This window comes from Phlebotomus argentipes, unplaced genomic scaffold (assembly GCF_947086385.1).
Source record: "Phlebotomus argentipes unplaced genomic scaffold, Phlebotomus argentipes genome assembly scaffold_18, whole genome shotgun sequence".
In the NCBI taxonomy this organism is placed as follows: domain Eukaryota; kingdom Metazoa; phylum Arthropoda; class Insecta; order Diptera; family Psychodidae; genus Phlebotomus; species Phlebotomus argentipes.
The window spans coordinates 12,336-29,905 of NW_026776177.1; the positions used below are offsets into that span (position 1 = coordinate 12,336).

General features: G+C 41.7%; 1 protein-coding gene across 1 annotated transcript in view; it reads right to left on the minus strand.

The window, feature by feature from the left end:
- The window catches only part of LOC132260646 (titin-like), a 60,949-nt gene that overhangs the window by 595 nt on the left and 42,784 nt on the right, over positions 1-17,570 (minus strand). The window contains exons 30-45 of the mRNA XM_059758903.1: positions 15,912-17,511; positions 15,558-15,845; positions 15,261-15,492; positions 15,023-15,194; positions 14,774-14,960; positions 13,622-13,964; positions 12,219-13,545; positions 11,476-11,613; positions 4,509-8,565; positions 2,958-4,193; positions 2,542-2,600; positions 2,153-2,477; positions 1,818-1,892; positions 1,442-1,546; positions 359-1,338; positions 224-284 (exon numbers count right to left, since the gene is read on the minus strand). Of these exons, the coding sequence (XP_059614886.1) occupies positions 224-284; positions 359-1,338; positions 1,442-1,546; positions 1,818-1,892; positions 2,153-2,477; positions 2,542-2,600; positions 2,958-4,193; positions 4,509-8,565; positions 11,476-11,613; positions 12,219-13,545; positions 13,622-13,964; positions 14,774-14,960; positions 15,023-15,194; positions 15,261-15,492; positions 15,558-15,845; positions 15,912-17,511 (11,185 nt within the window). The remainder of the gene's footprint in view (positions 1-223; positions 285-358; positions 1,339-1,441; positions 1,547-1,817; positions 1,893-2,152; positions 2,478-2,541; positions 2,601-2,957; positions 4,194-4,508; positions 8,566-11,475; positions 11,614-12,218; positions 13,546-13,621; positions 13,965-14,773; positions 14,961-15,022; positions 15,195-15,260; positions 15,493-15,557; positions 15,846-15,911; positions 17,512-17,570) is intronic.

Genomic DNA, 17,570 nt, shown 5'->3' on the forward strand with positions numbered 1-17,570 from the left:
AAAAATTAAAAAGTCTCAAATACACAGTTTTTGAAAACTTTTAATAAATCACTTCAGAAGAATAAAATATAATAAATAATAATAAAGTTATTATTTGTAGAACATCTTCTTCTCTCAACTTTATGGTTTTTACAATAGGCAATAATTTTTTTCAATTAAAGAAAAAGCTTTTCAGTCGCTATCCATGTACGACGCTACTTTATAGTTTGTTAATCGGACTTACCGACAGCGACTGTTTTAAAAATTTCAGCTACCCTCAATTCATGTGTCTTTCCAACATATCTCTATACAAACAACAATGTTGATAATATAAGAGAGTCCAATTGATTTGATTTCTAATCTAAGCTTGATAGCTAACCTCTTTGGCTTCAACTGATTTCCATTCTTGTGTAACGAAATCCTCTCTTGAGAAATGTGATAAAACCTCCTCTATTGTTATGTGCTGCTCCTCGACCATTCGCATAAAAGCGTGGAAGCCAACAGTGGCGGCCAGTTGAGTTTCGTCTGCCACACTTTCCTCTGTTATCACTTCGGATATAATCTTTGCGTGACCTTCGCGCTCCACGAGCTGAACAAGAGCAGATTGAGATTCTGGGCTCTTGAGAGCGGGAAAAGCGTTTGCATTGTACAGAGATGTTATTTCTGTTGTAGCCACTCCATGTTGAACTAAGTAAGCGATAGTTGCGAGTTCTCTCATTGGTTCTTCTCCAGGTCCGAATGTTGATGCTTCAATCAGTTCCAGAAATTCATTAACCTCTCGTGCATACTTGATCTCCGTGACATTGATATCTTCTATATGGATTTGCTCCTCAATGATTTCTTTCTTTTCCATGTCAATGCCCTGAGTAATTTCTATCTCACCATATTGTGTGGTTTCTGTTCGAGTTGTCGAAATGGATGCCTTCTCGACTGCTGTAGATTCGTATTGCACTTCAGTTACCTTGGAAGACACTGTCGTTTCACTTTCGGACACCTTTTGTACGCTTATCTGCGTTTTCGTAACATCCTGGATCTTCTCCGTTTTCTTAGTTTCAGGTCCTGCAATTTTGACTACACGTTTCTTCACCTTTGCTTTTCCCGTCTTCTCAACTTTCTCGCTCTTCTCAACTTTTTCTGTCTTAACTTGAACAGCCTCAACTTGAACACTCGATGCCGACGCTAAGTCAAACTTGGCCCTTGTCACTGCATTACCCATGTCATTTTTGGCTTTGCACGTATAGAAACCGATATTTTCTGTTGATACATTTGTTAGAACCAAGGAAGATTTATTCTCCTCGATGTAAATTTTAATGTTGTCAGTGTTACGCACAGGCTTGTGATTAAACGACCATTCGATATCTAGAAAATCATTTAGAGCCAGAAGCATTAGAATGCATTTTTATTATCACTCATTAGTGAATATTATGAAAGAAACCTTCACACCTCCATGGAAGTTGCTTACCTGGCTTCGGGTTTCCGGTGAATTCGCACTCAAATTTAATAGACTCGCCCTCAGCTGCCCTTTTATTTACTATTTCCGTTATAAATGATGGAACTTGCTTTGCAGCTGCAAATAGTCAGTATAAGCATTGAAAGCATAAGAGCTCAGCATGACCACACTCAGCATTTTTCACAATACCACAATCACACACACACACACATGAGCTACTTAATGTAAATGAGAAATTTGGTTTCCTTAACATTTCCCAATATGTTAGTGATAAGCAATGACCAAATGTGCTAAAATAAATTGGAGGCACGATGTATTCCTAAATTCATATGATCAAAGCTATGCATATCTAAAGTGAATCGTTCAAGATCTTTGGTGTGGTGCTTACCACGAAGCGCCTCCTGCATCTCCTCCATGTGAACCACCCAGTCGGGTTTCCTGTATTCTTTCGTGCCGACAATTTCTGCAAATTCAAGAAGCAAATTAATTCTGGCTGTCAAATCCTCTTACAAATACCTAGATGATTTGTGTATCTTGTCATTGTCATTGAGTTTCATAATATTGTAAAGGTGGCAAGGGATTGGGAGAGGTAGAAAAAGAAAGTTAAAATTTAAAGAATTTCTTTTAACTGCTCGAGAAATCTGAAAATAGACACCTTGGAAAACAGAATATTATGGAAAAAAGTAATACATTTCTTTCTACATTGGCATTCGAATTCTTTACCTTCCGTAACTTCTAGTAAGGTTGTGGTTGATATCACTCCGAGAGGATTGTGCGCTTGGAATGTTATTTCGCCGGTATCATCAGGATAAATATCATTGATAACGAGAATGGACGTGCCATCCTCGAGATTTTCAATTTGATACTCTTCTGATGCGTGAATCTCTTCACCTTGCTTGAACCACTTGACTTGTGGCTTCGGTCTACCAACGACTCTGACCTCCAACTTGGTTGGTTTGCTTACAGTCTTAGTTATGATCGGTAACTTCTTGAGCAATTGCGGTGCCATTTCTGTTTCTGTATCCGCGGGCTCGTCCACCGATATGGTCTGTAATTTAAAAAAAATACATCGTGAAATTTATTTATTCCATCAGATGATAATGCAAACTTACTTTATCTGATGCAGCTTCTTCACCTGAAGTAATCTCAGAGTCTTGTTGGTATTCAAATGCTATGAATGGAAAGTGTGTGATTATTATTAGATTGCCAAAAATATATTTGTACATATTATGAAATTAGAATTTATAATATATTTTACTCTACTGAGTAATTATTTACAAATGAACTACAGTTGATGAAATCTTTGATGGATTTACGTTTTAGGGACGGTAAAAGTCTCAAAATCTTCAAATGTAACAACATAATATATATATTACAGAGAGGAAAAGATTTCTGAAATGTAGATTTTTAGGATTTCGGGATACAAACAAGTTCTATCTACAAATGGAAAAAAATAACAATTGCAACGCAGAAATCTCATCCTTCAATATTTGAGGTTGACATACAATGATTATGACTATGAGTATACCTTCAACTGCCACTTGTGTTACTGTGATGGCTTCTCCAACTTCGTTAATAGCATGACAAGTGTATTCTCCAGCATCTTCGGGAAATACTTCGGTGATTGTCAGTACGCAATTACCGGTATTGTCTTGAGAAACTGTAACATTCTTTGCATCCTCAATTACAGTCTTATTGTGGTACCATTCGATGCGTGGCGTTGGTTTGCCCATTACTTGGCACTTCAGTTCAATTGTCTCTCCGTCCATATAATCCATTGCTGATGGCAATTTCTCAGTATATCTTGGAGAAATATACTCCACCACATCGTCGATCTCAGTCTCATCGCGCAACTTGACACTTGCTGTAGATGTGACCGATCCGCCAACATTTTCGGCACGACAGATGTACGATCCAATGAATTGCTTTTTGAACGATCTAATAATGAGGATTGACTTGTTATCATGTGTCACCACGCGGACGTCTTTGGACAAAGTGATTGGCTGAACATTGAGAAACCATTGGAAGGACGACAGAGGTTTGGAATCTACGACAGCTTCGAGAATGACAACATCTCGCTCTCTGACCACCTTTGGTACCAGTGGATGTATGAACCGAGGTGCTTTGATCTCAGGCGTTTCCTTAACATCAGACACAACTACCGATGCAGATGACCGTGCTTCTCCCACTTTGTTAATTGCCACCACCTCGAATTTTCCAACTTTCTTTCTCTCAGCTTTTGCAATTGTAATTGTTGATTTCTTCTCTTCTGTGACTATCTTTACAACAGAATCATTCTCCAATTGCTTTCCATTTCTCAACCAAGATATTGTTGGATTTGGATTGCCATCAAACTTAACGCTAAGAACAATAGTCGATCCACTTTTGACTATTTGCGCTTGCAAAGGTGTCTTTATGGTAGGAGCTTCGAGTTTCTCTTTCGGCTTCTCTGAGTCCTCCTGAATAGTCATGGTGGCCTTTCCTACAGCTTTACCAAACGCATTCTCCGCTATCACTGTATATACGGCGATTTCGTCGTGCTTGGGATTAAGGATCACCAAAGCCACGTATCCTGTTTTATCATCATATGACATTTGTAATGCTTCTGATGGCGTTATTTCCACATTTTCTCTGTACCACTTCACATTTGGCATAGGTTTACCAGAAACGTAGCAAGAAATGGTTGCACTCGTTTTCTCTGGTGTCAATGCAATTTTCATAGGCGATACAAATATTGGAGCTAATCCGTCTTCCTCTGTTTCCGCTACAAAATTTACAATAAGTGGAACAGGTTGAGGATTGAAAACTTAATTTGTATGTCACATCAAATAACATGCGTTGCACTTAGTAAGGATGAAATAAATCTTGGGGGGAAAATTGTTGTAAAAAGATATAAGTTGCTTGAGGAAGTTATTAGGAATAACAAAATATTCTCAACACTCAAATTAGTTGAAAGATTTGTATATTTTCTCCGTCCCGTAAGAGTGTATTTTTTTTTCAAATATGAATTCTGATTTAAACAATAAGTAATAATGGAAAATTTTCATGAATGTTACTATACAACATATAGCCAACTTACCTAATGCGATGTTTGTCTTCGTGATTGCAACTCCAGCTTCATTCTTTGCTTCACAAGTGTAAACTCCAACCATTGACGGTGTGACTTTTGCTATTTCTAATATTGCCGTTGATTCTACAACAGTCATGATGTACTTTTCAGATGCAAACAGTACCATATCATTGAATAACCATGTAATTGAAGGGAAAGGTGTTCCTTCTACATTGCATTTCAGAATAGTCTTCTCATCTGGCTTACAAACTTTAGGTTGCAGTTTCTTTGTGAATCTTGGTGGTTTGAGTTTAGGAGTTTTAATCAGTTTTGTCTCTTCAACTATAACTTCAGATACAGTTTCCTCCTTAACTTCAAGTATATCTTGAATTGGTTCTTCCATTGTGCTTGGAACGATTGTTTCTGGAACTCTCTTTTGTGTAATAAGTTCCAATTCTGGAAATGGTTGACTGTCATCGATTACAATTCGACGTTTCTCTTTCTTTTCAATATTCGATGTAATTTTCATGTCGATTTCCTTTTTAAATTCTATAACTTCCTCTTCGCTCTCTACCGGAATACTTTCTAACGGCTTTGGCTGAGTTGGTTTCAGTCTGATATTGGTCTCAGTTGTAACAATATCCTCAATAATCTCGCGGGCCTCTTCTTCTTCTTCAACTTCAACTTGTGCTATATCAAGCTCCTCCTTAAACGCCACGCGCTTGGTTTTCTTCTTTTTCTTAGTCGTTCGAACAAGATCTGGCGTAGTTTCATGAACCGAAATCTTTTCGACCCTTGCTTCCTCAGTTGCGTAATCTTCTACGATACTCGTTTCTGCAGTCTCAGCAGCTGATATATCAAAACTGTCCTCAGATTCCACGGATTCAGTGGCACGATGTTTCAATTTCTTCTTCTTCGCGCGTCGTTTTCTCAACTCGACTTGTTCACTATCAAGCATTTCCTCATCAGTAGACAATTCTTCAAGTATATCTTCAGGTTCTGCAGACAATGGTGCTAGATCAGGCTGATCGGGTTCCTCAGGTTTATCTTCGGTCACCTTCTTCGGAATGGGTTTCAACTGCACTTGCTCAGGTTCTTCCTGTTCCAGTGGCTTCCTCTTGCCCTTAGGCCATTGCTTCTCCTCTGCAACTTCTTCCTTGGGCTTCTTCTTCTCTCCGCGACGCCATGGTGTTGGCTGTTCTTCTTCCTTGGTTTCCTGGACAACAGGAGCGTCCTTTGGCACTGGAGCCAATTCGACTTGCTCGGGTTCCTTCGGTTTCTCTTCCGGAGTTTTCTTCGGAATGGGTTTCAACTGCACTTGCTCTGGTTCTTCCTGTTCCAGTGGCTTCCTCTTGCCCTTAGGCCATTGCTTCTCCTCTGCAACTTCCTCCTTGGGCTTCTTCTTCTCTCCGCGACGCCATGGTGTTGGCTGTTCTTCTTCCTTGGTTTCCTGGACAACAGGGGCATCCTTTGGCACTGGGGCCAATTCGACTTGCTCGGGTTCCTTCGGTTTCTCTTCCGGAGTTTTCTTTGGAATTGGTTTCAATTGTACCTGTTCTGGTTCTTCCTGTTCCAGTGGCTTCCTCTTGCCCTTAGGCCATTGCTTCTCCTCTGCAACTTCCTCCTTGGGCTTTTTCTTCTCTCCGCGACGCCATGGTGTTGGCTGTTCTTCTTCCTTGATGTCCTGGACAACAGGAGCGTCCTTTGGCACTGGGGCCAATTCTACTTGCTCGGGTTCCTTCGGTTTCTCTTCCGGAGTTTTCTTCGGAATGGGTTTCAACTGCACTTGCTCTGGTTCTTCCTGTTCCATTGACTTCCTCTTGCCCTTAGGCCATTGCTTCTCCTCTGCAACTTCCTCCTTGGGCTTCTTCTTCTCTCCGCGACGCCATGGTGTTGGCTGTTCTTCTTCCTTGGTTTCCTGGACAACAGGGGCATCCTTTGGCACTGGGGCCAATTCGACTTGCTCGGGTTCCTTCGGTTTCTCTTCCGGAGTTTTCTTTGGAATTGGTTTCAATTGTACCTGTTCTGGTTCTTCCTGTTCCAGTGGCTTCCTCTTGCCCTTAGGCCATTGCTTCTCCTCTGCAACTTCCTCCTTGGGCTTTTTCTTCTCTCCGCGACGCCATGGTGTTGGCTGTTCTTCTTCCTTGATGTCCTGGACAACAGGAGCGTCCTTTGGCACTGGGGCCAATTCTACTTGCTCGGGTTCCTTCGGTTTCTCTTCCGGAGTTTTCTTCGGAATGGGTTTCAACTGCACTTGCTCTGGTTCTTCCTGTTCCATTGACTTCCTCTTGCCCTTAGGCCATTGCTTCTCCTCTGCAACTTCCTCCTTGGGCTTCTTCTTCTCTCCGCGACGCCATGGTGTTGGCTGTTCTTCTTCCTTGATGTCCTGGACAACAGGAGCGTCCTTTGGCACTGGAGTCAACTTGACTTGCTCGGGTTCCTTCGGTTTCTCTTCCGGAGTTTTCTTTGGAACAGGTTTCAATTGTACCTGTTCTGGTTCTTCTTGTCCAAATGGTACTCTTTTACCCTTAGGCCATTGCTTCTCCTCTGCAACTTCCTCCTTGGGCTTCTCCTTCTCTCCGCGGCGCCATGGTGTTGGCTGTTCTTCTTCCTTTAATTCCTGGACAGCCGGAGTGTCTTTTGGTACTGGAGTTAATTCGATTGGCTTGCGTTTTTTCGGCTTCTCTTCCGGAGTTTTCTTTGGAATAGGTTTCAAATGTACCTGTTCAGGTTCTTCTTGTCCAAATGGTACCCTCTTGCCCTTGGGCCATTGTGTGTCCTCTGCAACTTCTTGCTTAGGCTGTTCTTTCATTCCTCGACGCCATGGTACTCCTTCTTCCACTCGAGGTTCTTGTTCTGTTTCCTCAGGCAATTGTGCTTCTGCACTTTCTTGCTCTACTTTTCTATCAAGCATTGTCTTATCCTCTCTGTATCTCTTACGGCCTCTTTCCCATGGAACAGCAACTTCTTCTTTCTTTTTAATATCTTCTTCTTGCCTCTCTTTTAGGCTAAGAAGAGCAATATCTTCCACGTGTTCTAAGTCATGAGATTCAGTCTGCTTTTTACTACCTCTTTCCCAAGCAACAGGTATTTCTTCTTTTCGCTCAGTTTCTACTTTCTCTCTTTCACTTATATGCAATGAAGCTGTATCTTCGAGATGCTGAGTTTCCATGTGTTTAATGCCTCTTGCCCATGGAACTCCTTGCTGGCCTTTTGTTCTCAAATCAATTTGTGTTGATTCATGCTTGTCAACTTTGAGAATAGATACATCTTCTACATTTGTAAGTTGCTCACTAAATGTCTGCTCTTCTAATTCTTTCTTATGCAGTCGCTTTTGTTTCTGGGGGATGTACTTTAGCGTATCTCTTAATACTATTTCATCCACTTGCCTTGTCAGTTCCAAAATCGAACTATCTTCGTCATGCTTGGAATGTTGCACATATTGTCTGCTAACATCTTCTGAAATTACATGTTCTTGCTCTAGAGCTCTGTCCTCTTGCGTTCGTGTCTCGTCTTCCAATTTCATTTGTTGGAGCTCAAGAAGTCTAGCGTTTTGGTAAGCTTTCTGAACTGATTTTAGATCTACAAACTCTAGTTCTTCCTTTGAGAACTCATGATGCTCTATTTGAGATGGCTTCAAGTCAACTTCTTCTAATTTCTCGTGTTCAATGAATTTAGGTGTGATTACAGTTTTCTTAAGTTTCTTCATCTCTTCTAACCACGGATTTACTTGCTCCTCTTTCTTTGTGTAATTCTGTATCATCCGTTGAATCATTCTCTGTTGTGACAGTGATCTATCTCGCGATGTGTAGCGTTTCTTATGTTTTTCTGTCGGTTGTAAACTACGACTTCGTTTTCTGCGCCACGGTAGAGATTCATCACCACGTGGAATGATCTCTTCATCTTCATAGGATTGACTAGTGGTTGTGGAGAAATCTAAGTCAGTATCTGGAGTGCTGGACGTGGTTGATTCCCGCTGTTGCTGAGCTTGGGAAACATCTGTGATCTTTCTGTGCCAATCGGGTACAGTGAGTTGTGTTGTACGACCTCGTCGTTCTGAAAGAATTAATTGATATCTTGTTTCATTCTGGTTTGTGTTAAAATTACTCAGGCATTGCTTATAACCACATAAAACATTTTAGCACACTTACATGTTCGAGCAGGAATTCGGAATCCAGGATATTGATAAATTCTTTAAATACTTACGCTGTTTTTTTTATGTTTCTCTGAAGAATTTTTCAGCAACGTGTGTTTTGGGAGTGTGTTCTTTTTAATTAGTTAAAAATGAGACGCCCCCGCAATTCAATTCCCCTAAATACCTGATTTCATCTAAAGCTTAATTATCAATTTGTACACAAGTGTGTGTATACATGAATACGGCTTATTAATCGATCATCGTGCATGTATAATTACTCATGTGAATATCCCACAAGTTTTGAAAAGTTATAATTGGATGCTCTGTGGCACACGGCACGTCTCCACATTTTCTTTTGTAGCATGAATCATCATCTGTCTAGAAGGCGAGAGTGAGCCAGCACAACTCTGTCATTGTAATGCAGATAGAAATTAAAATATCTATGGTACATTCACTATATAACTATCTCGCGTTTTTTTTTTACCCCCATGTGAATGTCATATACCTACTGAGTGAGTGTAGAGAGAGAAAAAGAGAAGTTTTTCATCCACCTATAAATAGGATTTGGCTGTATTCTGTGAAACATGGAAGTACGGAGTGAGTCTTTCAAATACAGCTTATATTTGTAAAAGTGAATAATGTTGATGATGTTGTACTCAAAATAGAACTATTCTATTAACGGTCGGCGCATGCCTATACAATACCAACTTCTCATTTGAAGGAAAATGTGACTCGCCAAGGTACAGTTCAGTTGGTTACCTGGTCAGATACAGTTTGGATCACTTTCCCCCGTGAATTGAAGTAGGAAGTCAAAGAGAGTAAACTAAAGCCAAATCAACACTCATTCACAACAAATTATAATAAAATAATAAAACCGTTAAAATCTTGCGGTGGATAAAAGAATATAAAATAAATTGGGAAAATGATAATGAAATTAATTAAAACACAGTGAATAATTTATTTTGTTAGTTTGAAAGTTAAGACAAATTCAAGGAGGTGAAAGTGACCAATTGGAGTTGCAGGGTATGAGGTGAATGCACAATTGCTAAATTTATATTCAAAATGACAAGCAGCACTGCAGGTCATTGCGTTTTGTGTAAAGGAGTCACAAAAAGGCATTTCAAGAATAGCCAAAGCAATTGTCCATTCACAATTTATTGAAGTATATATTTAGAGCCTAATTGCATTACTGACAAGTTAAATCTTTTCAGAGCGTGAGCAGCGTGGAAGAATATCGAAAACATGGCATTTTCGTTCGATTATGATAACTGATTACTCATAACATATCAACAACAACTTCTCAAGAGTTAAAGAGCGTCAAAGTGAACAACATTGTTATAATTAACAATCAATGATTCATTTCTTGCAATCTTCTTTAGCATTCTATATATTTTTTGAATGTGTCTCAACTATTGTCTGATTTGTATTTCTATTCTTATACTAAAATAAAGATCTCTCTTATCCTCCGTGTGTTCATCTGTTTGAGTACCGATGGACCATCACGATTAATGTGTGTCACTGATTCACTACCGGGAGTATTTTTACGCCCATGAGAAAAGTATATATTATTTTTTTCCGTGATTCAGAAAGGTGCGAAGCCATATACAGTGGAGGCATTCCAAATTTAGCCCGGTAATGTAATCCCTCGTTTAGCGTTGATAGAAGAAAAATCTACCGTGTGTATTTTTTCCCGAATCTCCACATAGTCCTCATCGTCTTGAGGCATCTTTTCTCTCTATCATATATACACTGGTGTATGTATAAAATTATGAGAAAATCCCACTGGGGCGTACGAAAATAGAATTACAAGTTTGCGGGAGGCGTTCATTCTTTGCTTTGTGGTGTTGAAGTGTGTTTTCAAAAGATGAAAAGAACATGGCTTGCACACGGCACTGTTACTCGAGGTATCCAATAAAAATACTTTATAACTCCTTTTCAACTATAATTTCAACTTTTCCCCCACACGCTCTTCTTCTCCTTTTAACTTATGTGGTGAGTTGTGTGGATTTTTTCCGGTTGAGAGACATCTCAAGTGTGTAAAATTAAGATTATTTTCAGGTGTTCAAGAGTGTGTTTCTGTGTGTGTAACAGAGATTGCAACGTCCTTCGTCCATTTACAATATATGTAACAAATATCAAATTCCTCTTGCATGAATTTTATTGCCTTCTTGTTGTGTATTACATAAAATTTATATTTGAAATAAATAAATCCTTTATCTATAACTAAGTTTTCTTTTTTCTCCATATAAAAAGCAGGTTGATTTTTTTTTCCATTGTAATATTTAAATCTTGATTTTGCTCATAGTCCAAAAAAATAGCGAAATAATCAGTTATCATTTGAAAAATATATATATAAGTTTTGCTTTTCTCACATTTTATATCTTCATTGCACAGGATGCAAATTTTGCCAATCAATTCAACTTGCAATGATTGTCTCGATTTTAGGGATGGACAAGAAAAGAAATTAATTGGAAACAAAAAAAAAAAGTGCTTTGTAAGCTACAAAATATTCATTTGCTTAAATGGTATACGATTAATTAATAAAGTAAACATCAAATATAATAATAAAAAAAAAATCACGACTAGTTAATAAGTATTTTTGAGATAAATAATAAAATTTCACTGATTTTTTGTTGGTTTTTTGAAAATATTTATAATGCAAAAAATACACACAAATTAACTTCTAAAATCTGAGAAAAGAAAAACAGTAAAAACACGTATTGCAAAATATAATCTAACAATTAAAAAGAAATTAAGAAAAAAAGGTGATCATGAGCGAATTATTGTCATCGGGCATAAACAGATAGATTTTATTTTGGCAAAAACACATTTCTCTTGAAAATCAAAATTCAAGGGCTATTATTTCTTACTTTTCACGATTAGATTAGCCGACGTTTCAACCTGGCCAGCTGATGTGGTCACACGACACGTAAATCTGCCAGAATCCTCCTCATAAGTGGTGTTGATCAAGAGCACGGCATTGCTTCCCTCTTGAATCATCTGCAATAAAAAACATCGCCGTCAGAACACAATTGGCATTCCTCGCGCTTCTTTTCAAGTTGATTCGGGATTTTATTGAGACGTTAATGGTTTCTTTTTCCCGCATTTCAAGGTGAGATAATTATAGGTATAAAAACAACTATTAAAAAAAACTATGAATCCTTCAAAAGATATTAATATGTGGAAACTTATTGCAAAGGAATCAAGTTGCTTTGGAATCTGTTGTAAATATATTTTACCAAGAATTATTCGTATTTTGGTATTCTTAAAGGTTATGGATTTTCTTCTTGTGGACTAAACCAAAGAAAAAACTTATAATAAATTGCATCAATTTGGCAATTTCTCTGAAAATTCAATTTCTTACGCAAGATTGCATCCATCAGAAAGTGTGCACTTGGCTAATAAATTAATGTGGAACATCTTGCAATACATAGTGTCCCCTTCATGCCTTATGATTGCAAAATTTATACAGCATCATCAATCATATCTGTAGACCAAAAAATGCGCGCCTCTGTGAGTTCACGCAGACTCAATTATAATAATTAGGTAACATTTCTTGGCACGGTCAAAGAATGTCACTAATTGGCAAAAAAAAGTTTACAAACCTGAAAGTCGGGCGAGGTGGGAATTAGAGCACCCTCTCGGAACCACTGGACTGCCGTGGGCTTGGCCTTTCCCATGATCTTCGTCTGGAACTGTGCCGGATTTCCCTCTTCGCAGATGACATCCTTGAGTGGCGTGAGAGTTGGCAGGGCGTCCTGTTGCTCAGGCGCCATGACTTTCAGTGTGGCATTGGTGGAGACTTCGCCAGCAGTGTTGCCCAGGACGCATCGGTACACACCCTCGTCCTCGGGGAAGGCCTCAGAGATGCGGAGAGTGTAGTATTCACCCTCTCTGATCATCTGGAAGTACTTGGACTGTTTAATAATGCTCTCGCCCTTGAACCACTTCGCCACGGGATTGGGTTTGCCCACGACGCGCGTCTTGAAGACAACAGAGTGACCCTCCAGGATCTTCTGGTCCTTCAGTGGCTCCACCAGAGTTGGAGCTTTCTCAGTTCCCGGAGTCGTGGGCTTGTCCTTTTGCGCCTTCGCTTGCGTGGCAACACTCAGTTCAGCATCACAACGAGCTTCTCCAGCATTGTTAACTGCCACACATTCGTATTTGCCGGCATCCTCGGGATAGGCTTCGATGATGAGCAGCGTGAAGGTGTTGTCCTCCTCCAGGACCTTGTACTTGATGTTCGTGGTGATTTTCTTGCCATTCTTGAGCCAGTAAACATCGAGAGGCTTTGTGCCGGTCACGCGCGCATCAAAGCGAGCCAATTGACCATTGGCCACCTTGACGTCCTGGACGGTGGCCAAGAAACTGGGTGGAACCACACCTCCACGGCCCTGGCGCTTTCTCTCCTCCACCACCAGATTAGCGCTGCACTTTGCGGTGCCCCCACGATTCTCCGCGATAACAGAGAACACGGCGGAATCCTCGAGGAACACCTGGCGCATGATCAGCACGGATTTGGTGCTGAAGGTGTGGATTTGGAAGTCTGGGGAGTTCTGGATGAGGAAGTCCTCGCGGAACCACTTGACCTGAGGCAGTGGCTCGCCATCGAACTCCACCTCGAAGCGCGCCTGTTCGTTCTCAAACACACGACACGGTTGGATCTTCTTGGTGAAGAAGGGCGCCTTGCTGGGCTGCACTGGTCCCTGAACCACGCGCTCCTGAATCTTCCCCTTGTGCTCCATCTCCGTGGTCTCCGTGGCTGTGATCTTTCGTGTGATCTCCAGATCACCCACTTGCTCCTTCTGCGTCTGCTTCTGCTTCGAGACGTGCACTTCGCGCCCATGAACCGCTGACTCCGATGGCTCTGGTGGTTTCCTCACGAACTTCCGGGTTTCAGTGGTTTTCTCATCGAGTTCTTCACTCTTGTCACTGAAAGATGGGAAGTTGATTGGTGATTTTAGTGAGTTGAATTAGTTAAATTTTTTTCAATAAATCCACCACTTACAGACTGTCCTGGTACTTCTGCGCCATTCCTTTGGCAATTGACGATTGCACGACCTTTTCTCCGGGAATAGCAAATTGATGACTAGCTTCTCTCAGACGAGACTCCTTGACAACTTGCTCATTTTCCAGCTCTTGCAATTTGTTATAGTAATCCTCACCCTTCTTCGACTTCACGGCCTGTTGCCACTCAGTTTCGGGCTCCTTGAACGACTTTGTCTTGTTGAAGCTACCTAACTCAACACCACTCTGCTGATCATGATGCGCCTTTCTCTCCTCGAATGTCTTTTCCAGCTCAGTTTCAGTGCGTTCTTTCTGGTACTGAACAAGATCGTAGTCGTACCAGGCTATAGATGTGGCAGAAAAGAACATCTTAGTCACAGCGGAAGGATAATTTGTAGACCAGATAATACATTACGAAAAAATATATTATTGGAGAAAAAACTACGTAATTCGCAATAAAAATAGAGGGGAAAAAATCATGCTCAGATAATAAATAGAAAATAAAGGTATTCTTAAAACTAATAATGAGGTTTTCCATACCTTTCCGCGTCTTTTACTATCTCAGATTTGTATGTACAAAAGCTGGAAGCGATGAACGTCGATGGGCTTTTCATATCTACAGTTGTTTAGAGCTTTAAGCGAGGTTTACCCAGGAAATGTGGATTGAGGATCAGGGATATTTCGGATCATTTTTGGCTGTGTTCTACAATGTGTGATCTGCTCATATATTTCTTTTGACAATGAAGTGTTTAATAGCGTTGCACTATCTAAGGGTATACTTTGTGTTTAGTTTCTCAAGTATATCAAGAATACATTTTATAAAATAGTTTTAGATCGAAAGTTCAAGTGTTATGAGAATAAAAAAAATTGGCAAAAAATCTCTCTTTTCCAAAAGAAAAAGGCAAAAAGATATATAATATATCAGCAATTTTTATTGTTTGTGCTTCGCTTAGCATAGCAGCTAAATGTTTCAGTTCTACTGAGCCTTGCAAGCATTGTTCTTTTGTTAAGTTTCTCTCAAAAATTATGTCTTCTGATTAAGTGCGACGTCTGTCGATGGTGCGATTTGAACTTTCCATGTGAGTTGTGCAAGTGGTTAAATATAGCATGTCTGCAATATGACTGTTTTGCGGAAAATTCCTGATAAACTTACGTCTTGGCGAATTCTTCAGCACACCACGATAGTCATCCTTGCGCGGAATAACCTTTAGTTCTGTCGTGGCGACAGCTTCGCCCAGTGAACTCCTCGCAATCACCTCAATCTTTCCTGTGTCGTATTGACGAGTTTTCGGTATATCCATGTGATACATTCCATCGTAAGTCAGCTTGTAGCGCGATCCCTGCAATTACAGGTGAAATGATGAGTTCCTGGCGATCTCCAGAGGACACAAAGACAGCTTACATTGACCATCGTGTGTCCGTTGATCAACCACATCACTCTTGGTCGTGGATGTCCAGTGACTCGAGCACAGAATCTCGCCCATTCGCCTTCCTCAACAGTCACTGGTTCAGGATTGCTGACAAACGCCGGAGCCTGTTTCGGCTTCAGTGCCTCATCAGCCTCTTCTGGAACCCTGCATTGAATCACAGCGTTAGAAGTTGAATCATTTCAAACATTTCTCTACCTTTTCTGCACTTACACTTGCCAAGAAGCTTCCATTTCCCGGATTCTCTCGATACTCTTCATTCCCTTTGGCAACTGGGAGTCGTAGATAATACCAGGCTTGCCGGTTGTCTTGATCATCGCTCGGGTCTCATCCATGCCGTACAAATTTGTAGCTCGGCACAGATATTCACCGCTGTCTTCGGGATAAACCCAGCCAAAGTTCATGGCGACGTAGCCAAAGTCGTAAATCGGAGTGAAGCGGTTTTCTGGTTAAATGAAATACTCAGCATTAATAAAGATCTTCTAGTCTGCATAACATTTTATCTCTTACTGTATGGCAAGGGTTTTCCATTGAAGAACCACTCGACTTTCATGTTAGGATCGCCGACTGGTGCCAATTGACATTCAAACTTGGTGCTCTCCATTTCCGTCAGATTTGATTTGTCCTCAATCTGTGTCACAAACCTCGGAGGCTGCTTCCTATCCGGATCGTAGAGATCATCTTCTGTGAGGAAGATCTCAGAAGTGTACTTCTTAATTGTCGCCTCCATCTGCATGAGTGTCTCGGACTTCTTCATACCCTTGGGTATTTGGTTTTGGAGGATAATCGTTGGCAGTTCTGAAGAGAAGAACACATTATTAAATATATATTTCAATCAGAGCATAATGTCACTTAATATCTCACTTTTGCATGAAACTGTAGCACGTGTTGTATCCTCTCCGAGATCATTCACGGCCCGGCAAACATATTCGCCCGAATCTTCAGGATACACATAGAGAATGTCCAATGAAACGAAGCCCATGTCATAAACTGTGCGATAGCGATGGCCAGATGGAAGTGGTTTTCCATTCCTGTACCACTCGATGCGGAGCTTTGGATCCTCCTTGGGCTCAACGCGGCACTCGAAGCGAATGCTCTCGGCCTCATCGACAGTGTGCGACTGGATTTGCGTGATGAACTTGGGTGGCTTCATTGGAGCCTCTTCTTGGGGCGCAACCGTGACTGGACCGCGCTCAAGCTCCTTCAGCTTCTCAGCCGTCATTCCCTCCGGCAACTGGCTGTCGAAGATGATGTCCTTCTTCGACTTGCACGTCACCTTCGCCACAGTCGTGGCTGATCCCCATCTGTTGGTGGCGCGGCACACATACTCGCCCGAATCACGTGCGTACGCGTAGTCCATGTCCAGAGCGATGAACCCGAAGTCGTTCAGCATGTGGACGCGAGAACCAGTGGCCAAGGGGCGACCATTGTGGTACCACTCAATGCGCATTGAGGGATCTCCGACGGGCTCAACGCGGCAGTCAAAGTGAATTGGACCGCCCTCGGGAATGTCCACGTTGTCCTTGATGTCCACGACGAATCTGGGCGGATTGGGCTCCTCCTCCTCGGCACTCACCTCCTCGCGCTTGTACAGCGACTCCTCCAGCTTCTGAATACTCTCGGTGCCCGTACGGAAGTTGGACGGCAATTGCGGCTCCATGATGATGCCCTGGCGACCGCGCACTTGCAGCTTGCACGACACTGTGGCTTCTCCGTGCTTGTTGGTGGCCTTGCAGGTGTACAGCCCAGAATCACGCTGGTAGCATCCGGCAATCTCCAGAATGACGAACCCAAAGTCGTTGATCGTCTTGATGCGCGATCCGGCCCAGAGAGCCTTGCCGTTGTGGAACCACTCGACTCTCATGCTGGGATCTGTGATCGGAGTCAGGCGACACTCGAAGTGCGCCAGGGAGTTTTCGCCCAGAGTCAAGTCAGCCGGCGTTGTGATGAACTCCGGCGGCTTGCCGCTGTCATCTTCAGGCTGCATCTGTCCCACATTGGCGCCCAATCCCTCCAGCTCGGCAATCTTGTCAATTGTCCCTTCCATGCCCTTTGGTAACTGCGACTCGAGGATGATGCTCCTCTTGCCCTGGACACGCATGGAAGATGTGGTAACTGCTTCACCATACTCGTTGATTGCCCTGCATGAGTACTCGCCAGAGTCTTCAGGATAGACGGGCGAAATTTCCAGGATCACAAAGCCAAAGTCGCAGAAGGTGCGGAAGCGTGATCCAGCCTTCAGTGGTTTCCCATTCCAGAACCACTCGATGCGCAACTTGGGATCGTCTGTCGGGATGACGCGCGCCTCGAAATGTACATTCTCACCCTCACGGAGACTGTCGATGTTAGACAGTGGAACTGTGAATACAGGTGCCTTTCCTCTCTGCTCATCTACGCGCTCCTGGTGTTCACGCACGAGTGAATCTTCCAGGGTTTGTATCTTCTCCAGTCCGCCTTCCATGCCCTGCAAACCAGTGACAACATGTTAAACTTCCTAATGCATTTCCCAATTCTTGCTACTTA